The sequence below is a fragment of the Balaenoptera ricei genome, chromosome 11 (assembly GCF_028023285.1).
Source record: "Balaenoptera ricei isolate mBalRic1 chromosome 11, mBalRic1.hap2, whole genome shotgun sequence".
Lineage (NCBI taxonomy): Eukaryota > Metazoa > Chordata > Mammalia > Artiodactyla > Balaenopteridae > Balaenoptera > Balaenoptera ricei.
In genome coordinates, this window is record NC_082649.1 from 62,742,242 (window position 1) to 62,767,315 (window position 25,074).

The 25,074-nt window shown below is 52.6% G+C and overlaps 1 protein-coding gene across 7 annotated transcripts in view; it reads right to left on the reverse strand.

The window, feature by feature from the left end:
* Positions 1-25,074, reverse strand: part of TTC21A (tetratricopeptide repeat domain 21A) — a 31,519-nt gene that overhangs the window by 1,824 nt on the left and 4,621 nt on the right. For 6 of the 7 annotated variants that reach the window (XM_059939396.1, XM_059939395.1, XM_059939398.1 and 3 more), the window contains 21 exons: positions 24,206-24,328; positions 22,196-22,353; positions 19,267-19,351; positions 17,272-17,370; positions 16,143-16,335; positions 12,164-12,261; positions 11,805-12,005; positions 11,003-11,132; positions 8,940-9,097; positions 8,516-8,731; positions 7,462-7,700; positions 6,373-6,658; positions 5,900-6,038; positions 5,612-5,715; positions 4,218-4,406; positions 2,942-3,052; positions 2,208-2,289; positions 1,282-1,432; positions 893-1,054; positions 555-735; positions 246-470 (listed from right to left, as the gene is read on the reverse strand). In XM_059939396.1, coding sequence (XP_059795379.1) covers positions 246-470; positions 555-735; positions 893-1,054; positions 1,282-1,432; positions 2,208-2,289; positions 2,942-3,052; positions 4,218-4,406; positions 5,612-5,715; positions 5,900-6,038; positions 6,373-6,658; positions 7,462-7,700; positions 8,516-8,731; positions 8,940-9,097; positions 11,003-11,132; positions 11,805-12,005; positions 12,164-12,261; positions 16,143-16,335; positions 17,272-17,370; positions 19,267-19,351; positions 22,196-22,353; positions 24,206-24,328 — 3,330 coding nt within the window. The remainder of the gene's footprint in view (positions 1-245; positions 471-554; positions 736-892; positions 1,055-1,281; positions 1,433-2,207; positions 2,290-2,941; positions 3,053-4,217; positions 4,407-5,611; positions 5,716-5,899; positions 6,039-6,372; positions 6,659-7,461; positions 7,701-8,515; positions 8,732-8,939; positions 9,098-11,002; positions 11,133-11,804; positions 12,006-12,163; positions 12,262-16,142; positions 16,336-17,271; positions 17,371-19,266; positions 19,352-22,195; positions 22,354-24,205; positions 24,329-25,074) is intronic. The other variant, XM_059939397.1, reaches the window with a different exon arrangement.

Genomic DNA, 25,074 nt, shown 5'->3' on the forward strand with positions numbered 1-25,074 from the left:
CCTGCACGCTGCCCCTCGACCCCATGAACCCTTCCCATCTCTCCTCCCCATTCCACGTTCCCCTCTCCGGGCTGCCGGACACTGTGCGCCTCCTCTTGCCTTGCTCCGCGTTCCCATCCTGCTCTGTGGTCCACGGGAACCCTCTTGTCCCGCCTCTTCTCATCTCCCTCCTACCCCCGCATCTCTGCCCCTGAAGCCCATGTGCCCCTCCCCCGACCCTGCCCTGGCAGCCGTGCGCCCCTTGCCTTGTTGTACTGCATGCAGCGCCGCAGCAGCTCCGAGGCCAGGTCGAACTTGCCTCCCTGGCAGTAGATGTCGGCCAGCAGGAGCCAGCTCTTCTCCAGGTCCTCGGCCTCGGCCAGCGTCCATGGGGCCTTGGCCAGACGCTTCAGCTGCGTGCGTGCTTTGGGGACCTGCTTCAGCAGCGAGTAGGCCTGTGCCACGGCCAGCAGGGCGGGAATGCTGTCCTTCTGTGCGGGTGGGAAGCAGGTGTTGCCTCGCCCGGCCCTCGGCCGCCCCCCACCGCCTGCCTACCCGGTGGGCAGCTGGTGCACCTCGGCCTGGGCCATCTCAATGAAGGTGCCCAGCGCCGCCTCCATGTTAGCCTTCTCCCTGGTGGCCAGCAGGCACAGGCTCTGCAGCAGCCGCAGCTGGGTCTGGCCCCAGGCCGAGTGCGGGTAGAACTCCCGCAGCAGCTTCTCAGCAGTGCGCACGCCGTGCTGCTCCAACTCCTTCCTGTCGGTGGAGCCGCGGGCATTGGATGCCAAGCCAGAGGGCAGAGGGCGCTGGCCTGCCAGCCTGGCCCTCGCCTGGCCTTGACCCAGAGGCCACGGGCTCTCTCCGCCTTCCCCCAGGTCCCGCCCCTGCCCTCGCCGGCCAGCTGGGCCCTCACTTGCTCTCAGTCACCAGGTTCTCGAAAGCCTCTCCACCCACGATCTCATTGTCTGGGTTCAGACAGATTTGCACCATGTAGTACGTGGCGCTCTGGCCCCAAGTGCTGTCCTTGCGCGCTTTGTTTAGGAACTTCAGGGCTTCGTTGGGTTGCCCTACGTGCCTATAGTGGAGGAGAGAAACACCAAGACTCAGACAGGGAAACTGAGGCCCGGGGAGTACAGGGACACACAGGGGTCACTCTGTGAATCTGCACAATGCAGGGGCAGGATCGCTGGTCTCCCTGCTTCCTGATCTGGAAGCTGAATTTCTGCTTCCCTAGCAAAGGCCAGCATGTCCGTTAGGGACAGCCTCCTGCACATAACTGCCGACACACCCACCCCAACCCACCAGCAGTAGATGCCTCTGCAGTAGTTGAACCCTGGCTCCAAAGGCACCCGGCTGGACACCTTCTTGGCTAATTCAAAGAAGGCAGGGGCGTCCTCAAGTTTGCCACTTCTTCGTAGCAGATCGATTAGTTTGTTCAACACAGGAAAATTGTCTAAAACAAGAGAGCAGAAACCTTCAGGCTGTGATAACCAATAGCTGAATCAGGTAGGGAGAGGCAGGGAGGACCAGGAAACACTACCTGTCTGGGCTGAGCAGGGGCAACCCAGTGGCTCCAGTGTCTCCACTGGTCTCCACTGAGACACAATAAAGTAGGTACTCTTATTGTTCCCATTTACAGATGAGGAGACTGAGACACAAAGGAGTTAAGTAATCTGCCAAAGGTTACAAAGCTGGTAAATAGAAAACCAGGATTCAGACCTAGACAGTCTGGCTCCAGGACCCGAACTCCTAATAGCTGTGATTGCTGGGTGACTCTGCTGTGGGCCTGGCTGGGGCTCCACCCTGAGCCTCGTGTCTGGCCCCTTCCCCAGCAAGAAGCAGTGGTTTTATGTTGCAGTGAGTGGGCATGGAGCTACATGTCAGGGGAGAATTTCTAGCTACCTCTAGGTGGCTGTGACCTCAAAAGGGGACTTATGTTGAGCCCCAGTGTCTGTGATTTGGGGATAGACAGGCTGTCTCGGGTCCAGTGCCAAGCACTGCCCTGCCTGAGACCAGGAACTGGCCCCTTGGACTCGGGAAGGGCCAGCACGTTCCACTGGGCCTTTATCAGTTTCCTGCCTCTCTGGGAACAATCAGAGAGGAGGGGGCTTCCTCTGCTCAGTCAGGAAGGAGGGGAGAGGGCCCACCCTTCTGGGGGGAGAGCAGCCCTCGCTTGTTGGGAACTGACACAGGCAGTCTCAGTGGGTAGGCTCGATGCAGGCAGTTACCTGGCGCTTCCTCTAGGACTTGGTGGTAGAGGTTGATGGCAGCTTCGTATTTCTGTTTTCTAAACATCAGGTCAGCCATCATCTATCAGAAAACACGCGATGCTGGGACAGCAGCTTGCATGGGCATGGCGGGGAGGCTGTCATGGGAAGTGGGTGGGTAAGGAGGGAAGGTAGGAGAGGATTTCTGAGGTAGCCTCTCTGGGCGCTGGGAGAAGCTGCCACCGGAGAAGCCCAGAAGAGGGGGCAAGGATGGAAGTAGGAAGGAAAGGCTGGGGGTAGACACGCGAGGAGCTAGGCCCTCCACCCCTGCCTGAGAACTACCAGCTCCAGGCAGCGAGGTGGAATGGGGGCTCCCCGCCTCCGCTGGGGCGGTCCTGAAGGTGGTCTGGGTGACAGGGTGGAGAGGGGCAGGACTGGGGATGGCTCTTCCCACACACTTCCCGAAGCCCCAGGAACCTGTCCCACCCCTGCCTTCAACAGTTGGGTGTGGTTTCCCCCGGAGTGAATCAGCCTCACCACCTCCCCTCAGATTGGCCCGGGAGGTCGCTGCTGCCCCCTGCTGCCAGCCCGCCCCTCCCATCCGAAGGGCAGCGGGTCCAGTGCTGAGTCCTGCTGCCCGACAGCCCCTCAGGGCCGGGTCAGCCGGGCACCTGGGGTTACGGGGTTAGGAAGCAGCCCACATGCGGTCGCAGGGACCCTGGGGAAGGCAGGAAAGAGGGCCCGGAGCCTCTTACCACGGAGGCTGTCTCATGGTTCTTCTCCGTCTGCAGGAGGATGGCGCAGTGCTGCTCGCACAAGTCCAGGTGGCCCTGCAGCAGGTAGAGCCGTGCCAGCTCCAGCACCACCTGGACAAGACCAGATACAATAACTAACCAATGCACATCATGGGAAAGCTCAGGGACCGATGCCTCGTTCTCTCACACCCAAGTTCTATCAGCTCTGCCTTCAAAATATATCTCTGATCCCCTGGGATGGTGTCTCTGGCTTTCCCCTTCTCCCACCCAATACTCTAGTCACACCGTGCCTTTTACTAACTAACCGCTGAGAGTCGGGGCCTGGTTTACTCATACTCATCCTTCAGCTTCAGCTCCGACCTCATCTCCTCTGGGAAGCCCTCTGTGCCCCAGACACCGGGACAGGTACCCCTCTTCTGAGCTCCCACAGTGTACTGAGCCCCATGCGGGTATCACATGGTATGAGAACTGCATGTGTACTTGTCTGTACCCCATGCCTGAGGGCAGTCTACGGGCAGAGACCGTGTCTTGCCCCACTGCATCTCCAGGGCATAGCTCAGTACCTGGCTTGCACATATTGGGAATCTGTTAAATGAGAGCATATTAAATAAATGAATGGGTCTGTCACTAGGCTCTTCATCTACCCTCCGCCTGTGAACTCCAGCCACCGTTCCCTATCTGAAGCCACACCTCCCACAAGACTTCAAACCTCCTTGGAAGCTTAGCCTGGGCTTCATGCCCAAAGAGCCCCCAGCAGCCACACTCTCCTTGTCTCTCCATCTGCAAGGGGGACCTGAAAAGGGCAGACTTGCAGCACCTTTCAGCAACACCTTCCGCGCTCCACCCTCCACAAGTGGCTGTCCAAAGCGAGGCTTCCAGGGGACTTCCCTGGTGGTCCAGTGGTTAAGGCTCCGTGCTCCCAAAGCAGGGAGCCCAGGTTCGATCCCTGCTCAAGGAACTAGATCCCGCATGCATGCCGCAACTAAGAACCCGCATGTGGCAACTAAGACCTGGTGCAGCCAAATAAAATAAATAAATATTAACAAACCAACAAAACAAAGCAAGGCTTCCAGTCTTGCTCTGAGGGCTGTGGTGGGTGAGGGTCCTGGGGTCAGCTGGAGCAGGCCCCCTCGGCACCAGGGGCCTGTGCCCCTTGCAGGGAGGCACAGAGAAGGAACTGGCCTCCGTCCCTAGTCAGGGAGCTCTGCGAGGCTTTGTGGCCCAAGAAAAGGAAGAGGGTCTCGCTCTTGAGGACCCACCTTATTTCAACCCCCACCTTATTGTCAATGGGTGAGTAGGAGAGGGCATCTTTGTAAGACTGCACTGCCTTGGCATACTCCTTCTCTGCCAGGTAGTACTCCCCAAAGTGGATGCAGATGGAGGCTGCCAGTTGCTTCTGGGAGGGGATCATTTCTGGTTGCTCCAGGGGAACACGCTTCAGGATCCGAGACTGGAGGTCCATGGCCTTGGGAAAGCAGTAAACTCTGCATCAGAAACCCAGAGCCTGATGTGCCAGATCTCAGGCCAATTCACAGCAAGTCCCCAAGCTCTCAACTCAGGGCCAGCTGTCTTAGCAAGGGAATCTCAAGTGCCCTTGAGCAAATCTGGGTCACTCTGGACAGGCAGGGCCACTGGCTGAGTACCCAGGAGATGAACTGGCACAGCCTCTGGGGCAGGAGCAGAAGCAAAGGCACTCAAACAAAACACTCTGTTGTACTTGACTCGTTTACCTGTTTCCATCACACCTTGGTACTCACTGTATCTAATTTGCTTCAGCTGTCCTACAGGCTAGGACAAGCACACAGTAGGTATTCAACGCAGGCTGTGTTTTGATGGGTGCATTTGTTCTGAATACTGCCTTGCTGGGAACTTGAGGCGGCCCCCACAAATGTCCATGACATACAGTGATCAAGTGAGTAACCAGAGAGCATTGAGGCAAGAGGAAATGAGGATGCCAGGGTTAAGTTTCGGGAAGTGGGCACAGATCAGCCCCGGGTTCCCTAAGGGCCAGACTGAGGAATGGAAATCCAGAGGGAAACAAGGGGATAAGTCACCTCAAGCAGTCCGAGATGTTCTACAACCACAGAATACACCCCAGGGGCAAGTGCCAGGCCACACCCTCGGGTAGAATGAGTGAAGGACTGGAAAGAATGGCCAGGAGTCTCACAGCAGGAGACTTTGGGCTGGGACAAGCCAAACCTGGTTCAAATCTCAGCTCTACCACTTACTAGCAGTATGACTTTGGGTAGATTTCTTAACCTCTTTGAGCCTTATCTGTTAAATAGGAATGTCACAGTGCTTAGCTCAAAGGGCTACTGTGAGAATTAAATAAGAAAGCAAAAAGCCTAGTACAGAACTCAGCACAGAGCATTCAATGCATGGGAGCCTGCTGGCATTATCTATTATTATCACCACAAGCATCCTGGAGGACAAAGGCACTGTCTTATGCCCTGCATTCTCCAGCCCAGCCCAGGCGGGCTTAGAGCACTTCCATGCACAATCAATAAAAGAGCAAGGCTGGGGGGATAAATGCAAGGTGGAGGTCGGAGGTGTAACCTAGATCCTCTTGTGAGGACCAGGCCTGGAGCCTTCCAGACCTGCAGTCCTATCCTATCTTCAGCTCCCATCAGGAAATGGCAGATAAAGAGCTTGAGTCTACTTGTCAATTACCTTGTTCAAAGTGTCCATCACATCTTCTTTTTTATGGCTCTTGTAAACCTTTGCCAGCAAAAGCAAGCACTTGACATCATTCATCATGGATGGAATGTCTTTGACTGCAAAATGGAAACTCAAAGTAGCATTTTCTGGCCCCTGGGAAGCGGGGGATGGGGGAGGATGGAGGCTGGGTTCAGAGCCCCAACCAGTGCCCGTCCCCTGCCCCATTCTGCAGGAGAAGAGGGTGCGGGCCAGGGGCAGTCTGTCTGCTCGAAGGCTAGGGGAGTGAGGATGCTGACTCACCAAAGTCATGAGCCAGTGCCTGCTTCAAAACTTTTTCTGCTTTGTTGAACTTCTTTAACTTCAGGAGCAGTTCAGCCAGATCGCAGCACAAAAAGTCCTGTCCACTAATCTTCTGGGCGGCCTCATAATAATTAATCGCCTTAGTGCACACAGGAAATATTGGCATCAGGTCTGGTTTTACTCGCGAGCGCCTCACACCGTGTGCACACCGCCCCACTCCCCACCGCAGCCACCGCGCCTGTGTGACCCTCCAGATCACAGAAGCCTCAGAGGCAAAGGCCTCCCTCCTGGCTCAGGGCCCGAGCCTTAGCCTCGGCAGGTGGTGGGGGGTGGTGGGGAGTTGCTGAGTCCTCCCCTTGGCACCCTGTTCAGCGGGGTCTCCCCTCCCATCCAGCCTCCCACCCATGCTCCCTCCTCCATGGTCCCTGCTGGGCTGGCCCTCCCCACCCCTTTCCATCCCAGCCCAGCCTGACCTTGGTGTACTGGTGGGTCTTCACATAAGCTTGCCCAATCCTGCTGATCAGGGATGCGTCGTGTGGATTCTTTCTGTAGGCCTCGTCGTAGACCTCGAGGGCCTTCTCAGGCTGGTGGGGAAAGGGTCCGCAGTCTCTCTCTTCCCTCTCACTGGAGAAGTAAGTTTTGGGGGGGAGGGGGCCACTTGGTGAGGTCATGAGACCTTCACTCACCTCCTGAATGTTCATGAAAGCATCACCCAGTAGCAGGCTGGTGTGAGGGCCAGGCAGATGTTCACAGAGCTCCCTGCAAAAGTAACCAAAACCTTAGCTCAGCCCTGTGCATCCTTCCTATTCCTGAATCCATCTCCTCTTCTTTCCCACTCATTCTGGCTGACATTCTTTGATTTACTCATTCATTCATCACTCAGTACTTATTGGCTCAGATGAGGCATGGTGCTAGCTCCCTTAGTTCAGGCTCTCCTCATCTGTCATCTGGACCACAGCCGGCACTTCCACCCACTCCTCTGGCCTCCACTCCCAAACCCCCAGACCCCTCTTCATGAGGCAGCCTGCTCTTTCTAAACCTCCAGTATGACCATGTCACCCCACTATTTGGTTTCCCACTGCTCTTGGCATCACCTCCCCTTCCTCCTGAATTGCCTAGATAGAGTTTTGCCTGAGGAAGGGGACCAGGGCGGTACCCTTGAAGTCCCAATGTCAAATCGTAGAGACAGTAACTTGGGGCTTCCAATCCCTGCTCTCCATCCTCCTTCACTCACATTGGTACATCTAAGTCACTGAACATTTCCTCAAGGACAGGCAGAGCCAGGGGCCGGGGCAGAACCATGGTTCCCACCAGGATGTGACCCATAACGGGGGGCAAGCAGGGCTCAGGGCGGATTCACCCCTGTATCCTCACAGGTCAGCCGCAAGCTGGTCTGACCGACATATCATACTCAAATTCTAACCCATGGGAAATTCCCTACTTTCATCAAACACACTCTGAGCACACATTCTGAAGACCCAGGGTGAAGAAGACAATCTGGAGAAAACACTCGCTGAGATGCCACTGGGGCTGGGGCTGTCAGTGCACTGCCCAGGGCTCACCGGTAGCACCCGATGTAGAGGTGGACATCCTTGCGGGTCTGCAGGTAGATGCTGGCCATCTTCTCCTTGGCCTCCGTGTAGCAGGGCTGCTTGGGCGTGATGTTCCTCAGAATGCTCAGTGCCAGGTCCACGTTCCCCTTGCTCAGGGCCAAATCCACGTTGGCGATGGTGATGCGGATCTCCTCCGGCGTGCCGCTGAACTCGTTGATGGTGTCCTGCATGACCTTAGTGGCCTCGTGCTAAGACATGGGAACCCAACAGACCCTCCATTTGCCGTCACCCACCACTCCTGGAAGCCAAGGAGAGGATGGCCCACCTCCACCTCAGAGCAACAGGAAGGAGAGAGAGCCCCTCGGGATCCAGGGCCACTGTTCCTGGAGGGCAGGGCCAGCAGGGGGGCACGAAACCCCTGACTGTAAGAACTTGTTCCCGAGCACCTCAAAGTCTGTTGGTGATTCCTTCCTATGGGAGACCTATGGACACCTCTCCTTGTACCTTCCTGCTTTCAGTCAAAGATATTTTAACGTTATGGTATTGGGCACATAAAGGTCTATTCGAATTATATCTTCATTGTATATGTACCCTTGATTATTCTAACAGAGTTACTCTCTTTGTCCATTTGGTGCTTCCTGCCTTTGCCCAGCCAGACCTTCCAAGGTCCCAGGGCTGCCTCATACAGTTGAGCAGGTTGTACACTGCAAAACTTCCAGGGGATGTAACTGGCATCTACTGGAGCTGTGCATTGCCCAACCTGCACAACCACCTGTGGTGGCCCTGGTGGGCCTGTGTGCTCCACCTCCCTGAGACCCGTATAGGGACAGTGACGTAGGCAGGGGACAGATCATGCAGGACTCAGTAGGGTTTGTAGTTTATCTTGAGGGCAATGGGAGCCACTGAAGCCTTTTAGGTAAGGGAGAGGGATGCTCCCAAATGAATAAAGGCTCAAATAAAGCACAAGGAGACATCAGCCAGAATCAAAGAGCCTGGTTCCCAGGCCTACCCTGGGCCTCCAGCATGCCCCAGCACCAAGGGGAGAGAGCAGCGCATTTCTTACCAGCTCCCCATTCATCCGGAGGGCATCTGCCAATTCCAGTAAGATGGATACCCGCTCGCTGGGCCGCACAGAGGGCCCATGGAACTTCTTGCTTTCTTCCATCTTCAGAATTGGTAATTTTATGATCATCTTCAGTGCCTTTATGGCTTCTGGGTAGTCTCCAGACTTGTTGAGGGCCCTGGCCTTGATGAAGTGGTAGAGGGGGTGGTCTCGGACCTAGAGGAGCATAGGCAAAGTGTGGGGCTCCAGCTCCCAGAGGGGAGAAAGCCACAGGAGCCCACTGAGCCTGCTCCTGCCTTTGGGCCAGCAGAAGGGGCTGAGGGATGCAGGCAGCTCCTGGGGCTACTCTCCTGAACCAAGTGGGGGCTGATGCTAGCTGGGCTGTGGGATGCTGAGCAGGTGACAGGGCATAGGGGACCCCCACCTGGAAGTTGTAGCTGACGCCCAGCTCCAGGCAGTGGGAGCACATGGCAAAGTTGCCCTGAGCCAGGTAGGTCTGAGACATGAGGAGGTAGGCGTCCACGGAGGTGGGGTCCTGCTCCAGGCAACGCTGCAGGGTGCCCTGGGCATTCTCTAACTCTCCTAGAAATAATAAACAAATCTCTACATCCAGGGGTCCTCGGGACTCTCAGGACCCACTATGTAAAGGCAGAAGGAATTTTACATGTCCTGTTACCCAGAAATACCCAAGTTGGGCATTTTACCCAGTTCTGTTCTGCTTGACTCAGAGGTTTCTTCCTAAAATTAGAACTACAGTTTTTGCCTTGACCCAGACAAAAGCCAGGAAATTCAAACCTTGGTGTGACACCTCCCTTCTCTCTGTACCCTCAGGGAGATGGCTAAATTACTTCATGCTCCATGTGGAAGCTCAGGGGAACACTGAAGTCTCGATTCCCACACCTAAGAGCAGAACAAAATCTTATAATAACAGCAACCATAATAGCCACAACTTAAGAAGCACCTGCTCTGTGCCAACACAGGCAGAGCACTTTAGAAAGGCTGGTTTAATGTCTTCCCAGCCCTGCAAGGTTGGTATTATGATGCAGGACTGAAACTTCAGTGATATAAGTCACTCAGCTTGGAAGGGACAAAGTCAGTATTTAAATCCAGGCCTATCGGCTCCTGAGGCTGAGCTCTGAATGCCTTGGCGCGTTGGGGCTAAGAGGCCTCCTTGCAGCCAGGCTGGCCCTAAGCAGGTGGCAGTGGCAGCCCAGGGTACAGTGAGCTGGTGGGAGAGCCCTCCTCCCTCTGCAGCCAGGTCCCTCAACAGCTCCTGCTCGGGGTCCATCACCAGCTGGCGGGGAACACCTGCTTCTGGGTCCCAAACTCCCTGATCCTTCCCTTGTGCTGCAGAAACGTGAAGATGTCACCATGACAACCTAAGCAGCTGGAGACCTTGCTTTGTCCCTAAAGGTGCTGGCAGCTGCCAGCACCCCTGTGTGTATGTCGGGGGTGGGGCAGTTTCTGCCCTCCCCTTGTACCCAGGAGACCTTCAAGAAGTGGGTAAACCTGGCAGCCGGATGAACACTAGGAGGACCGAGGATGAAGACCGGGGAGCTCTGGACAGAGTGTAACCCACACAACGCAGAGCCAGAGGACACAGGCACGCCACGGCATTCTGGAGCCTTGGGCAGACGGGGGTGAAAGGCTGCAGGGAGCAAGGACTTCGGAGAGGACAACAGGCCCCCACGGAGGGTTCTCCCCCTCTTTCCCTCTCCCTCCAGAATCTCGGCCCTGAGATGGGACAGGATGGACGACGGGGACTGTTCTGGCTGCTGGAGGCTCTGAAAGTCTAATGGTACAGGGTCTCCCCTCCTCACAAGGCCTTCCTGACCACCTTTTAAAAACTGCAACCCTGGCACCCCCGCACGCCCTCCCCACCTTTCATTTTCTCCATTGCACAATCGTGCCCTAACAACAATACCACATTTACTGTCCAAGTCCCCTTACTAGAACACAAACTCCACGGTGGAATTTTTGCCTGTTTTGAGTACTGCTGTCCCCCAGGATCAGAGCAGTACCAGCACGTAATCAAGTTCAGTGACTATTACCTGGCACAGATCAAGTAAGCCAGGGGTCCCCAACCCCTGGGCCACGGACGCGGCCTGTTAGGAGCCCGGCCGCACAGCAGGAGGTGAGCGGCGGGCCAGCAGGCAAAGCATCATCTGCCGCTCCCCGTAGCTCGCGTTACCGCCTGAACCATCAACCCCCCCCCGCCCCGCCCCGCTTCTTCGTGGAAGAAAAATTGTCTTCCACGAAACTGGTCCCTGGTGCCAAAAAGGTTGGGGACCGCTGAAGTCAGCTATCCGCAAAAGGGCGGGTTGGAGAGACCCCTGCTGGTGAGGAGTCAGGAAGGTGTCTCGGGGGTTAGAGGCTGGAAGGAGTGGGCCCGCCTGCTGAGGGTATGTGTGTGTGGACTACCCCAGGCAGGGAGCCTGTGGACACTCACCCAGGGGCCCCGCCGGCCATGAGGACCCACAGGCTCACCTGAGAGATACTTGACCTGGGCCATCACATACAGCGGGTCGATCAGGGCTGGTGCTGCCTTGACTACAGGATTCAGGATCACAGAGACTTGTTTAAGAAGTGGAGACACGATCTGGCCTGGCGACCGGGGCTGTAGGAACACAGGGGTCTGGCTGTGCGGTTTGCCCTATTCCAAGGGAGACTCCTGGAGTGCTCAGAAAACACTCTCGCAGTGTTTTACTTTTTTCCACATGTATATACCATCCACTTTGTACCACCTAGGGCAAGAGCATAAGCTCCCGAGAATGGGGACTTTCTTTTGTTCACTGTTGCATCCCCCCTACCCAGCACGGCATCTGGCACATGGTAGTGCCTTCAATAAATATTTGTGGAATGACATTACAAGGCACTGGGGGGATATTAAGGCGTATGAGATATGATCCTTGCCCACAAGGAATCTTGATTGTCTGGGAAAGCCAGACAAACAAGAAAAGACCAGCATACTTCTTAGAAGACGTCTGGCAAAAAGGGAGCCCAGTTCTTCTCTAGGATAAATGCAGACACAGGGGCCAGTGCCCTGCCCCTCCAAGTGCGGTACCTGGACCAGCAGCATCGGCATCACCTGGGAGATGCAGGGCTTGTGCCCCACTCCCTGGCTGATTGGTGTGCTGCACGTGCAAGTGTGAAAAGCACTGGGCTCCCCAACCGCCAGAGGCTCAAGCACCCTGGTGACTTGCCAGGTATGTCCTGCCTCCGTCCAGACCTGTCCTCAGGACCAACCCCGCTCCCACCCCGCCGCCATGAAGATGCACTCTCCTCTAACCTGCTTGGGGCAGAAGACCAAGTACTCCTTGGCGATGCAGACCAGGAAGAGGGGGTCAAGCCTTTCGAAGTACTCAGAGCTCAGGGGGAGGGCCTGCATGCTGGAGAAGTGCAGCTCGGCCGCTTCCTTCAGCAGTGCTGCGGCCTCCTGCTCCCCCTTGTGCTTCTTGGAAGCCAGGAGGGCTTGGAGGAAAACCAGCACCTGTGGGAGGCAGGCCCAGGTCTTGGAAGCAACACCCTCTGGGCAGAGTTGCCGGAAGCCCGGGCTGTCTTGGGTGCTTTACTGGAAACTGGGGGTGGGAGGAAGGCGGGGCGGGGGGCACGATCCTGGAGCAACCCCAGCGCCCAGAGAGCTCTGACCTCGGACTTCCCAAGGGACTGCTGCACCTCCTTCAGGAATTCCAGCTGGTGCTCAGCCTCTTCCAGGTGGCCGTCTAAGATCTGGCACCAGATGACCCCTGGGATGGGGCAAAACTAGGATGAGCAGCCAGCTCTGCAGCAGAGCCAGCAGTCCAGCAGGCCAGAGGCAGGGACGGGAGAGTGGATGGCAGGGGGCCTTTCCGACATCTTCACAAACTTAGAGTGGCACATACTCGTGGTAAAGAATTCAAATCATAAGGCAAGGAAAACATCCCTAGCTCATGTTCTGGCTAACCGTGTCTCTCTCTAGAAAGAACCAACATGAACAGTTTGGGGTATACGCCTCCAAACATCTTTTGAAGCATTTGTATGTTATTAGTGTATACCATGTTTTCCCATCAGTTCATACAAATCTACCCCATTCTCTTTAATCATGACATAATATTCCACTGTGGATGTAACCGTTTATTTAACTACTGCCCTACTGAAGGACTCCTCATTTCACGTTTAGTTTCTTTTCAGTGTTTAAATATTACAGTGCCATGGTCTACATTTGTGTGTGTTCTAATTCCTGAAGTAGAGCTGATGGGTCAAAGGGCACACATATCTAAAACGTTGATAGGTAAGGCCAACTTGTCCTCCAAGGATATCTGAATTAATATTCCTGCCAAGAATTTGAAAGTGTTCTCTTTCCTCACAACCTCACAAACATGCTTCACTCTTTACCAGGTTAAAGAGTGAATAGTAACTCATTTTAATTCAAATTTTAAAAAAAATTTTAGGGAGAATGAACATCTTTTTATATATTTAATGGTCTTTTCTACTGTGAATTTCCTGATAGCTTTTGCCTGTTTTTCTTTGGATGGATTTCTCTCTCTCTCTCTATATATATATATATATATTTTTTTTTTCTCTTTATATATTTATATTCTTTTTATATATAGTCTTTGTTACATTTTCCATTAGTTTGCCTTTGACCTTTTAACTATTTTATTGTGCCTTTTGCCATCCATTAGTTTTAAATTTTTACATAGTCAAATTGGTCAAATATTCTCCGTTACAGCTTCTGAGTTTGTGGTTAGGCTTAGCACCCTCCAGGGGACCCAAGTCCAATTTAATTTTTATGTTTAAATACCTAACTCATCTAGAATTTATTTTTGAGGATAGTGTGAGATGGGCATTTACCTTTATTTTTTTCATAATGGAGAGTCAGGTGTCCAATCACAAGTTATTGAAACTCTATGGGTTTGAAATGTCATTTATATCATAAGACCCGTTTCTATCCCATTTATCTATTTGTTTATTCCAGTGTTGGCCTCAAACTGACAGACTTTTTTTTTTTAAAGCATTTAATATTTATTTATTGCTAAGTTGGGCCTTCGTTGCTGCGTGTGGGCTTTCTCTAATTGTGGTGAGCAGGGGCTACTCTTTGTTGCAGTGCACGGGCTTCTCATTGTGGTGGTTTCTCTTGTGGAGCACGGGCTCTAGGTGCACAGGCTTCAGTAGTTACAGCACGCGGGCTCAGCAGTTGCAGCACTCGGGCCCTAGAGCGCGTGGGTTTCAGTAGCTGTGGCACGTGGGCTTAGTAGTTATGGCTCGCAGGCTCTAGAGAGCAGGCTCAGTAGTTGTGGCGCTCGGGCTTTGTTGCTCTGCAGTGTGAGGGATCTACCCGGACCAGGCCTCAAACTCGTGTCCCCTGCATTGGCAGGCAGATTCTTAACCACTGTGCCACCAAGGAAGTCCAGACTTAACTACCCTTGTTTTGAGATATGTTTTGATATTGGGAGGACAAATCCCTTCTCTTCCTACTATTCTTCTTTTACAAGATAGTCCTTGGCCATTTTGGTGCAGTTATTTCTGTCTTCCTAATCACCAACTTGGTTTTCAATTATATCCATCCCACTATTTGGCTCATCTATGGAATTTTTTACTCTGCAGTAATCATATTTTAAATTTTCAGCAACTCTTTTTTGTTCTCTGTATTTTTTTTTCCTAGTAGCATGTTCTTTACTTACTGACATAATACCCTCTAGAGCCAGCCAACATGGGAGGTGTTTGGGGGAAAAAGTCTTTTCTGTATCTGGCCTTAACTTTGCTCCTCAGAGGGGCACTGCTTTGCATGTTCCACTTGGTCCCTTTTTCAAACTGCTAGTAGACTTATAAATGGACAAGAGTGATGAGTATTAGCATCTGGGGCAGATTTCCCAAATTGTTAAGGTCACTGATTTTCCCAGACAGGCCAGATAAGATGGATGAATCCAGGACACACAAGAGTGGGCTCGGGGGGCTTCCCTGGTGGCGCAGTGGTTGAGAATCTGCCTGCCAATGCAGGGGACACGGGTTTGAGCCCTGGTCTGGGAAGATCCCACGTGCCGCGGAGCAACTAGGCCCGTGAGCCACAATTACTGAGCCTGCGCGTCTGGAGCCTGTGCTCCGCAACAGGAGAGGCCGCAATAATGAAAGGCCCGCGCACTGCGATGAAGAGTGGCCCCCACTTGCCGCAACTAGAGAAAGCCCTCACACAGAAACGAAGACCCAACACAGCCATAAATAAATAAATAAATAAATAAATAAAAATTGTATAACTTAAAAAAAAAAAACAAAAAAACAGATTAAGAGTGGGCTCGGCCTGGGCTGGAGTGTGTGGACTTCCCTTTTGGCTGATCGGCTGGGGCTCTCCCTTGGATGAGGAAGTGGGGAAGGACTCAGCTTGGTGGAGGAGCATTTCGGGGGATTTGCCTATGTGCCGGGCATCCAAGTCTTTTGGTCCTTCATGTCCCTGATGGTGGTGGGACGTCATGGTGGGGGGGGGGCTCTGTTTTGCGCCCTCCTACCCCACCACCTGGTAAGAACCTCCCTGATCCCATTCTCTGGCCCTCAGTAACCCTCCTGTTATCTCAGTGACTACCCTATGGCATGTTTTGCTCCCAGCTTCTGGGGACCCTGAGCTTATGTTTTTAAAATTTTCTTTTTCCTGGAGCCCTTTGGGGAAAGCTGATCTACTCATTTCTTTAGCTGCCCCAAGCCATGTTGGCTTATGGGTTTCTAGACCTGCTTGGAGTTTCCATTTGTTGGATGCAATCTGCTTTATATCTTCTAGAAATGAGAAGTCCTTCAAAGTTCCTGGTCCACCTAAGGCACCTTTTCCTGTTTCTGGGGCTGCTAGAGGGACTCATTATCTTTTTAAAAGGTCGCCCATGACTTTTGTGGGATTTGGGGAGGGAGGAAGAGGTGATGACGGATGAGTCAGCCTGACGTATTGAACCAGAAATCAAGACCAATCACTTGGATTGCTTTTTTGATTGTGCCGCACAGATGAGGAGCTTGGAGTGTAGACAGAAGTGACTTGCCCACAACTCCTCAGAGCCAGGGCAAGAAGCCAGCCTGCCTGGAGCACTGGTCATGAGGCTGCCCCCACTAAAATCAAACACTGCTGCTTCAGGATTCACCAGAGACCACAGATTTGAGGGCTTTGTGTAAAAATGAAAATCGGGCTCTGGAAAATTCATTTGACATTTAGATAAAGTGGGAGGGAAGCACTGGGACAGACAGGGAAGTAAAACTCTCAAAACTCCTCTCTCTGGTGGCCTTTCAGCTCAGTGGCCTGAAGAGGGAGGGTCTACAGAGGTGAGGCTAGAGCCTTTGGGGAGGGGTGCTCTGGCAGTAGAACCTTCTCCCACACTGGCCTGGTGAGGCCTGAGAGGAGGCAGGGCTGACTGAGCGTAATGGGCTGGGTATGGCTATTGGAGGTCGGCTGTAGATCAGAATGGCTTTGAGCACTTTCGAGAATTCCTGTTCCTCTTACATCTATACTTGTAGATTCATGGACAGGCACCCCATCATACAATGCAGCCCCAAACTCACACACACCCTGGGGAGAATGCTTCCCAGCCCACTCTCTTCTGGACCCATGGCGGCCACCCTGCTTGGCTCCCAGCCCCCGCCCTACCACCCCTCGCCCTGCCCCGCCTGCACAGACCAGTCAAGGCAGCCATGCTGCTCTCGTCCAGTTTCATGGCCTCCGAGTACCACAGAGATGCCTCCTTCACTTGATCCTGCAGGATGAAGAGGTAGCCCAGCTCTGTGGCCACGTGGGCGTAGGAGGATGTGGCCATGAAGGTTCGCTCGAGGAAGCTACACACCAGCCGCAGAATCGCCTGGTGCCTCCCAGACTGCAAGGCACAGACACGGGAATGGGGAAATCAGTCAGGCCAGCCTGTCTGAGCACGGCTGTGTCACTTTGGTGGGACTAGGGGGTGCTCAGGAGAGCCCAAGAGGTACCCTGTGTCCAGGCAGCTGGGTCCGGGTAGCTGTCCACCTCCAAAAGAACCCCCCGCTGGCCACAGCTGTGGAACCCGCCTCCAGCCCCTGTCTGGCCACAGTCATTGGTCCAACAAGTCACCAGGAGGTTTTTCACAAATTGAAGTTGCGTGAGAGAAACTCTTTGTGTCCCACTGATGGAAAGTGGCTCTGAAGGCTGCGAGCAGCCACTTTCCCTGCCACGTGTGGAGAATGAGGCAGAGAGAATCAGACATAGATGTGGAGGACAAGAGGGTATCCCAGTGGCATTCGACTCCCCAGAGCTGCCCCTGTTCTTATGGCAATTCCTTCTAGTAAATCTGGCTCTGGGGCTCAAGGGTCTGACAGAGACAGATTGTTTGGCAGCCTGGTCTGTTTGCACCTTGCCTGGCGTCCGAGAGGCCTAGGCAGGCCAGCCTCACCAGGTCTCTTCCACAGAAAGAATATGGGAGTCTGGTGCTCCAGCACCCTGAGGCTAGAGCTGGGCGTTGCTCTGCTGTACCACAGCTGTGCCACTGCCCTCTTTCCCCAGACAGGGCGCCTCCCTCTCTGAAAGCGCTTCTAGACCTCACCTCCATGATCTGCATAGCATCTTTGAAGGGCATGTAGGTGCAGGCTACAGAGCCCACAATTCAGTGATTGGCTGGAGGCAGGCAGTGGCCCCGGGGTCTGGGCCACCAGCCTGAGAAGCCAAGTTTAAGCCAGAGAGGGGAGGGGCAGGGTCCTCAGGGAGCTTGCAGGGAGCACAGGTCTCCCCCGGGGAACATAACAAGAAGCACTCGTTCAGAAACCAGGGAGCACCTTCTTACCAGTCTGCCCACCACAAGAATTTTTTTAAGATGGAGGCTTGGATTTTGGGGCTCTCTTGTTTCCAGCGCCTTAATCAGATTTCTAACATGCTTGGCAGCCTGAAAGAACAAAACACAATGTCAAAGGCAGTATATAAAAGGGGAGTGGGGCAGAGGTTCTCAACTGTGGCTGCCCATGAACACCAGCTGGGAGATCTTAAAAACACCCAGGCCCCCAAGCCAGCCCCAGAGATTCAGAGTTAATTGGCCTTGGGCAGGCCCAGGCTTCAGTATTACTTCGGAGCCTCATTGGCGGAGCTTTCAGGAACATTATTCATCCCAGAGCTGGCACTGCCGCTTTGTTCATGAATCTGTGGAGAGCAGCTGCCCTTTGGGACACCCCCAGGAAGGGCCAGGAGACACCTGTCACGGAGCCCACACTGCTGCCCACCAGGCTGGCGGCAAACCACTTGGGCTGGCCCAGGAGCAAACGGTCAGGGCAGGTCCCTGGCCCCAAACCCTTGCTCCATTTTGACGTGGGTCACCACATTAGTGCCTCTCTGTCATTCCAGTGAATGCTCCCAACGACCCTGTAAGTTAGTGTAACTATAGATACCCGAATTTTCCAGTCCAGCAGATGAAGGGTCAGAAAGGTTAGGTCATTTGCTCAAGGTTACCCAGCCAACGAGGTGGTTGACTGACTCCAAAGCCTGTGTTCTTTCCAATGGACTCTTCTGCTCACTCTCTATGTGGGAGTAGGGAGTTTTTAGTCCCCAGCTGCAAAGAGTGCCAGAAGAGAAGCCTGGGGTAGGGTGGATCTTTTCTGCAAGACTAGAACTGGGTAGCCTGAGCTGGGGCGAGGGGCAGATCCCAGAGTTTGAGGTGGGAATGAAGGAGAAGAATTAAATGCTAATTGCCCTTGGGCCTAACCTTCAGGCCAGGCCTTAGGAAGGCCTGCCCAGGGCTCTGGGGTCTCAGGGAGCGGAGGACATGCCTGTTCTCTTGTTCTGACCCAGAGACAGTGGTAGAGCCCTTTTCGAGGGTTCTTCCTCCCAAATACAAACGGTGCCCTCCACCTCACCTCACCCCACAAAATTCGTAATTTCAGAGCTGGCCAGAAGGAACCAGAAACTTCCTCTTCCCACCATGACCCATTAGAGCCTCTTGATTTGTCACACTCCCCGCAGAGGCAATGTCTTTATTCAGAAGGGTTTTAGCTGAATACACAAACTCTTTTTGAAAATAAGAAGCTGTCTGGGCATGGAGGTTTTCATTAAGAATTCTAGGTGCTTCTGACTGGATTTGAGGGCTCTTTGGGGTGTCTTTGGAAAACTACAAGGCTTAGTAGCAAGTCTGGGGCCAGGTACTGCCTGGTCAATACCTGAGCAATTCCAACCATTCCCTAAAAAAAGGCATTTCCTGAAATATGAAACACAACTGTAGGGAATTCCCTGGTGGTTCAGTGGTTAGGACTCAGTACTTTCACTGCCCTGGGCCTGGGTTCAATCCCTGGTCATGGAACTAAGATCCTGCAAGTCGTGTGGTGTGGCAAAAAACAAACAAGAAAACCCCAAACAAACAAAAAACAAAAAAAAACCCCACCACAACCATGACTTCCAGTTAACATGGAGCAAATTATTGTAGTACACCGGGCACTGTTCGCAGTTGTCCCACCTGTCATCTCATTTAGTCCTTATAACAAGCTCATGGAGTGGGTGGAATTATCTCCATTTTACAGATGAGCATCCTGGGGCTCATCCAGGTGGAGACACCTGCCCAGGGTCACACAGGGAACATGTGGCAGAACCAGAGTAAGCCTCACTGCTGGCCTTTGGAACTGTGTGGCTCAAAGACCAAACCAGAGCAGACCTCCCTGGCAGGGAGTGTGGAGGAGCGGGGAGGGAGCTGAGACCCAGGGAGCCCCCTCCAATGCCTTGGGGGTGGAGGTGCTGTGAGGGGTCCCTCCTTGGCTGTGTTGGTTTCAAGGCATAACTTCTGAGTCTTGAAAGAACTTACTGTGGTTATGTTTCCTTCTCTTGCAAGCTCATGCACAGCTAGAATTTGGCAGGCATCAATATTGCTTTCATCTTTTTCTAGGATTCTGAAATAGGAAGAGGAGCCACGTGAATTGAGAGTGTCCAGAGGCAAGGCTAGGAAGGTGTGGTGGCAACTTCTGATTGTCTCCTAACATCCATTCTCCCCTTCTCCTTTTAATAATAGAACCCCCAAACTGTTGGGGCACGGGGCTACCGGAAAAAAGACTACATTTCCCAGCCCCCCTTTGCAGCTCAGGTGTGACCATGTGATTAAGTTCTGCCCAATAGGATGCAAGTGGAAGTGCCCAGGGTATATCCAGTGGTGCCCCTACAGCATGCCTTCCATTTCTTCTCTTTCCTCCTTCCTGCTGGTTGGAATGTGGACCATGTGAGCAACATCCTAGGAACAGGACAGCAGTGAGAGAGAAGGGGCCTGGGACCCTACAGAGTTAAGCTGTCATCCTAGCCCTGGCCCACCACCCAAACTTTTCCCTGAGAGAGCAATAACATCTTATGTTATTTAAGTCACATATTTGGGGGTGTCTTTGTGACAGAAACCCATTATGTCCCAAATAACACAGGTATGACTGTGGTACCAAGGTCCGGGGGGGCCAGAGAGGTGCTTGGGGGGCAGTCTGCAGCTGTAAGATGGAAAGGAACCTTGGTTTCCATCATATGTCCTTGGGAAGATGCAGCTCCTGATCATATTGTGGAGTTTTCTATATTCTGTTTCGTTTTTTTTTTTTTTTTGATTTATTTTTATTTTTTGGCCACACCGAGTGGCATGCAGGATCTTAGTTCCCCAGTCAGGGATCGAACCCATGCCCCCTGCACTGGGAGCATGGAGTCTTAAACACTGGACCGCCAGGGAAGTCCCAATATTCTGTTTCTTTACAGGAAATTTCATATTTTTCAGCTTGATCAGGGAATGGCCCTTCTGCTTAATTGACGGTTACTCTAATGACATATAAAATTCCAACACAATTAGGCACAGTCAACATTCAAAGACTTCTAAGCATTTATGATGATTCTGAAGGTACTGTGAACCTCATAATTTGGAAATTAAAAAAAAAAACTTTTAAAAGATGTATGGACTAAAAAATAATCAGAAAGAATGTTAGAAAATTCTTAGAACCAAAAGATACTGAAGATACTACTGAAGTATCCAAATGTGTAGATACTGTTAAATGGTACCTCAAGGGACATTCACAGACTTAAATGCTTATCTTCTAAAAGAAGATTGAGAATGGCCAGGCATCCAACTCAAGAGTCAGACAATAACAACAGAGTAACTCCACAGGAGGTAGTTGGCAGAAAATAATAAAGAGCAGAAATTAATAAATTAGGAAACAAAGATATAATAGCATCAACAAAACTCAAAGCTGGTCCTTTAAATGAAAGAGACAAATTATTTTAGTATCAGTGGAGAAAAATAAGAGAGAAGGAAAAAATAAACAATTTTTAGGGCTGAAAAGAGAAACACACCTACAGAGAGCAGAGATTTAAAGAGCAATGGGGGAGGGGCTTCCCTGGCAGTCCAGTGGTTAGGACTCCGTGCTTCCATTGCAGGGGGCATGGTTTTGATCCCTGGTTAGGGAACTAAGATCCCTTATGCCATGCGGTGTGGCCGAAAAAAAAAAAAAAAAAATTAAAGAGCAATGGGGGAACTCTATGAGCTGGGAAACCCTCCGTGAGGGAAGGCGTCGGGTGTTGGACTTAACCCATTGGCACCAAACACCATCTCCCTGCAGGTGGATGCGGCAGGGCCTGGGCAGGGAGGCCGCACACACTCAAGGTTGAGGCCTCCAGCCAGGTGTTTCCAGGTATCCTGTGGGCCCAAGGCAGAGCCTCCAAAGCAATCTCTTGACCCAGCTCCTGCCAAGGACACCGGCCAGGGGTCAACTGTGAGAGAGGGCTGCTGAGGACCTGCCCAGGCCTGGCACAGGCTGGAATCACTTTCAGTTTCCTACCAGCGCCTCTTTCTGAGACTCAAATTCCAGCTATCATCAGAGGAGTTACCATCCCTCCACAGGGAAGGAAGAGGTATGTTTGTGTTTTTTTTTTTTTTTCCCACTCACAATTTAGTAAAAACTTGTAGTGGTGACTAATGGCCACTCAGAAAAAAACATAGTCCACTAACTCTTTTTAGGAAGAAAATTGGTACTGTACGTTTTAGGATTACTGTGATAAAAATAGTTAAAGTGTTAGAGGTTAAAGAGATAAGCTTCAGTTATCTAAAAAATTCCATTCTACAAAACCCTCCATCAAACATCCCTCCCCTGAAGCCATCTTTATCTCTATTCACAGTGAAAGTGCTTCAGGATCACGCTATACTTGGCGTCTGGCTTCCACAAGTCCGCCTAACTCCTGGACCCTAGGCTGTCTTCCGGATGCACTCAGCTTGCTACTAAAGTCTTCTCTCAGGCAACAATGACCTTTGTCCCTTTAAGTTTTTATTAACGCATATCACACCCACAGTTTTTAAAAGTAAATAATACAATAGTCCCTTTCTCCCTTTACTCTCCCCTCCCCACCACTCCTCAGAGACAACTGCTGTTTACCCTGTAACTCTCGTTGCTTTGGGTTCCTTTGGTAGTTCCCTCCATCTCTCTCCTAAACACTATGCTTAGACCTCTTGATAGGCCTATTTCTTGATTCTTCCACTGCAGGTCTCCGCTGCTGGCTTCCTGCTATGACAGGTAAGTGTCTAGTGCACATCCATCCTCCCTCTCCTCCCGCACCCCCAATGTCATAATGTCACTATTCATAACTCCTGTTGACAATACTGACTTTTATGTCTTATTCCATCAAGTACACAGCATCTCCCATCTCGCCTCCACGTAAGATGGGAACGATTAGCCCCCTTGGCTAGCAAAGGAAGGAAATAGCAGGTCGGCCCCGCCCCTCACCTGTGTCCCGTTTCTACCGTCCGCTCCCAGTCCTGCCGAGCCAAGAACAGCCGCATCTTTAGGACCAAGGCCGGCAGGAAACTGCCCCAGGCTATGGTGATCTGGTTCACCACCTCCAGGGCCCCCGAGTAGTTCTGCAGCATCATGAAGTACGTTGCCTGTCGAAAGCCAAAGAAAAGAGCCCCACTGGTGCCCACGAAGGATGAAGGGGTGTCAGGGTCCCCACCAGGACAGGAGCAGAGCCTGATATGTGGGCAGGAGCCATCACTCAGAGTGACAAATCAGGGTCCACAGCGGTCTTGGGTTCCTTGACAGGCAAGGCAGGGGCTCCAGGAGACGGCTGAGCCCTGAGCAGGCCTGGAACAGAGCAAGGTCATGGGAGGGCCCCCCCTAGCGGAGAAGCTGGGATTGCTGGGCGCCTTCCAATTCCACACATGGCCCATCATTTCCCATTCACTTTCCTAAAATTCACCACTGAAAACTGCTCACTGGGCCAGTGCAGCAACTCAGAGTCGGTTAGGGTTTGCAGGTAACCCTCCCCTCCCCACGGCAAGCCTGCGGTGTTTTTCTCTCTCAAGGCACACCGGGCTGGGGTCATGGCCTCTGCAGGCAGCCCGCCACCAGGCTCTCCTGGGTGAGTCATGACACAGATGCCTGAGGGGCAGAGGGCAATGCTCCCAAAAGGCTTGAAATTGGACTCCGAAAGGACGGCTTCAGTTTACAGTAACCCTCCATTAAGAGACTTATTAAAAACAAGAGGAGGATTATTCTAAATAAAGATATATGCATAAACGTGTTCACTGTAGCACTCTTTCTAAGTGTATAACTAGAAACAATCTCAATATCCAAACAATAGGAGGCGGGGTTGGCAAATTACATTAGGCCCACACAACAGGGGCCTGGCTTTATGCAGACATTCAAAACGACACGTGCTTATGATATAACCTTACATGAAGAGAAAGAGACCAAACGGTAAGATGCCCTATGATTACAACTATATGAACTACCCACACTATCTCCCGCCCCATGGTGGGTGCTGTGTGTGACCTCCTTCAGGAAAAGGGGAGTTGGCCGCTGACAGCTCTCGGGGGAGTCTCCCTCCTGGGATCACCCGTGGCTTCAGGGAGCTGCCTGGTACCAGGTCACACACCTCCCCGAGGGGTAGGTCACACACCTCCGCGAGGGCAGGTCACACAGTCAGCATCTTGTCAGTGAGGGGGTCAGTGAAGGGCCATCCCAGCTCCATAATCCCAAGCAGAGCTGGCTGAGGCCTTCACTGGAGCTGCTTCACAGCCCCAGCTCTCCCTCCTGCTTCTTTCACTTTCTCCACAAGTGTTGGTCCCAAGGGCACAACCTGCTAAACCTCCTGTGTGATAACCTCATGGCCTCTGCTCCCCAGAAAAACACCGAAGGCACACCCCGGACCAATGCGTATAAGAAAGACTCGGAGACATGGCCCTAAAATGTTAACATGGGTTGTTCGGGGGTGGTAGGGCTAAGGATGCCATTTTAAATCACCTTTTGACTTTCTTAGACTTCTGGTTTTTTAATGAGTAAGTATTCATTTTATAAGAAAGGATATACAAACAGAAAAGGATAAGAGGATGGTTTTTCCCTCATAGATGGATTCAATGAGGGCCACATCAGAAAAAGGAAACAATTTAAATTAAGGTCAGAAAATACAAAACACATACCTCCCTTCTCTTATGGCCAACTAAGTGAATTTAACAGGTGAGATGAGAAAGTGTGAAAGAAAGATGCATAGAAAAGGGGCAGTGGGTGAAAACAAAAGGCAAAGAGACAAAGCCTGCCAGAGCCCAGGGAGCCTAGCCCCCAAGAAGACCCCACACAGGCAACGGAAACTCACGACTGGGCAGGAAGCAGGGAGGACTGGAGCAGGCCCGGGGCTGCTCTGAGACCCTGACGCTCTCCGGACCTTTGTTCCTCATCCACCAGCTGGGGGGTCTAGAGACTGAGGTCTCTGGGTGGGGACACTCTTGCCCCTCCTACCTTTCCCATCAGCCCCAGAACATCTTTGGTGTCCTGAATGCCATGCTCCAGGTACTTGATGGACTTCTTCACCGTGTGGGGTTTGTCTGAGCTGAGGTCCACCCAGCCTCTGAGCACGTAGCCCTGGCATAAGAACAAAGGGAAAGATGAAGTGCTTGGTCCTGTATCGCCTCCATCCAGCCTGCCTCTCCTGCCCACATCCCGCCCTTTGTCATTCCACTCCCTGAGGCCCTGCCGGGCACCACTGCTCCCAGATCCCAGGCGAGCCCTGCTTTCTCCCTGCAGGCCTTCGTACCTCTTGTTCCTTCGTCTGGAATGCCCTTCCCAGTACGCGCCCCCCAAAACAAGTCCCTTCATCTGATTAACCACCACCAGTCTTTAAAACTCAGCCGAGGAGGCCCCTCCTGTAGGAGGCTTTCCTTGACCTTCCAGGCTGGGTTGGGGCCCTCCCTGTGACCCTCATGGTTCTCTTGCCCCTTATGGAGGCACTACTACCTGTCTTGTCATTGTGTGTTTATCTTACATTGGGGTCAGGGCGCCAGGGTAGGGCCACTCCAGCTCTCTCCACTTCTTAGACCAGCACAGGGCCCGGCCTGCGTGGGAAGCCGGGAATGCCCTCTGAGCGGGCAAGCGGCCATGCTGAGCTCATGGGCCTTGGTGGCTCCCCTCCAGCCTTCACCCCACCTCGCCTGGCAGGTGCCACAGGCCAGGCCCAGGAGGCAAGGTTAGAGGGGTGCTTGGAAGACCCTGCCCTGAAGCATCTCTCACGGCCTAGAGCAGGTTTCTCAATTCTTTTCAATTATTGGCCTCCTAAGGAGACTTTTTTTTTTTTTTTTTTTTTTTTTTTTAAATTTTATTTATTTATTTAT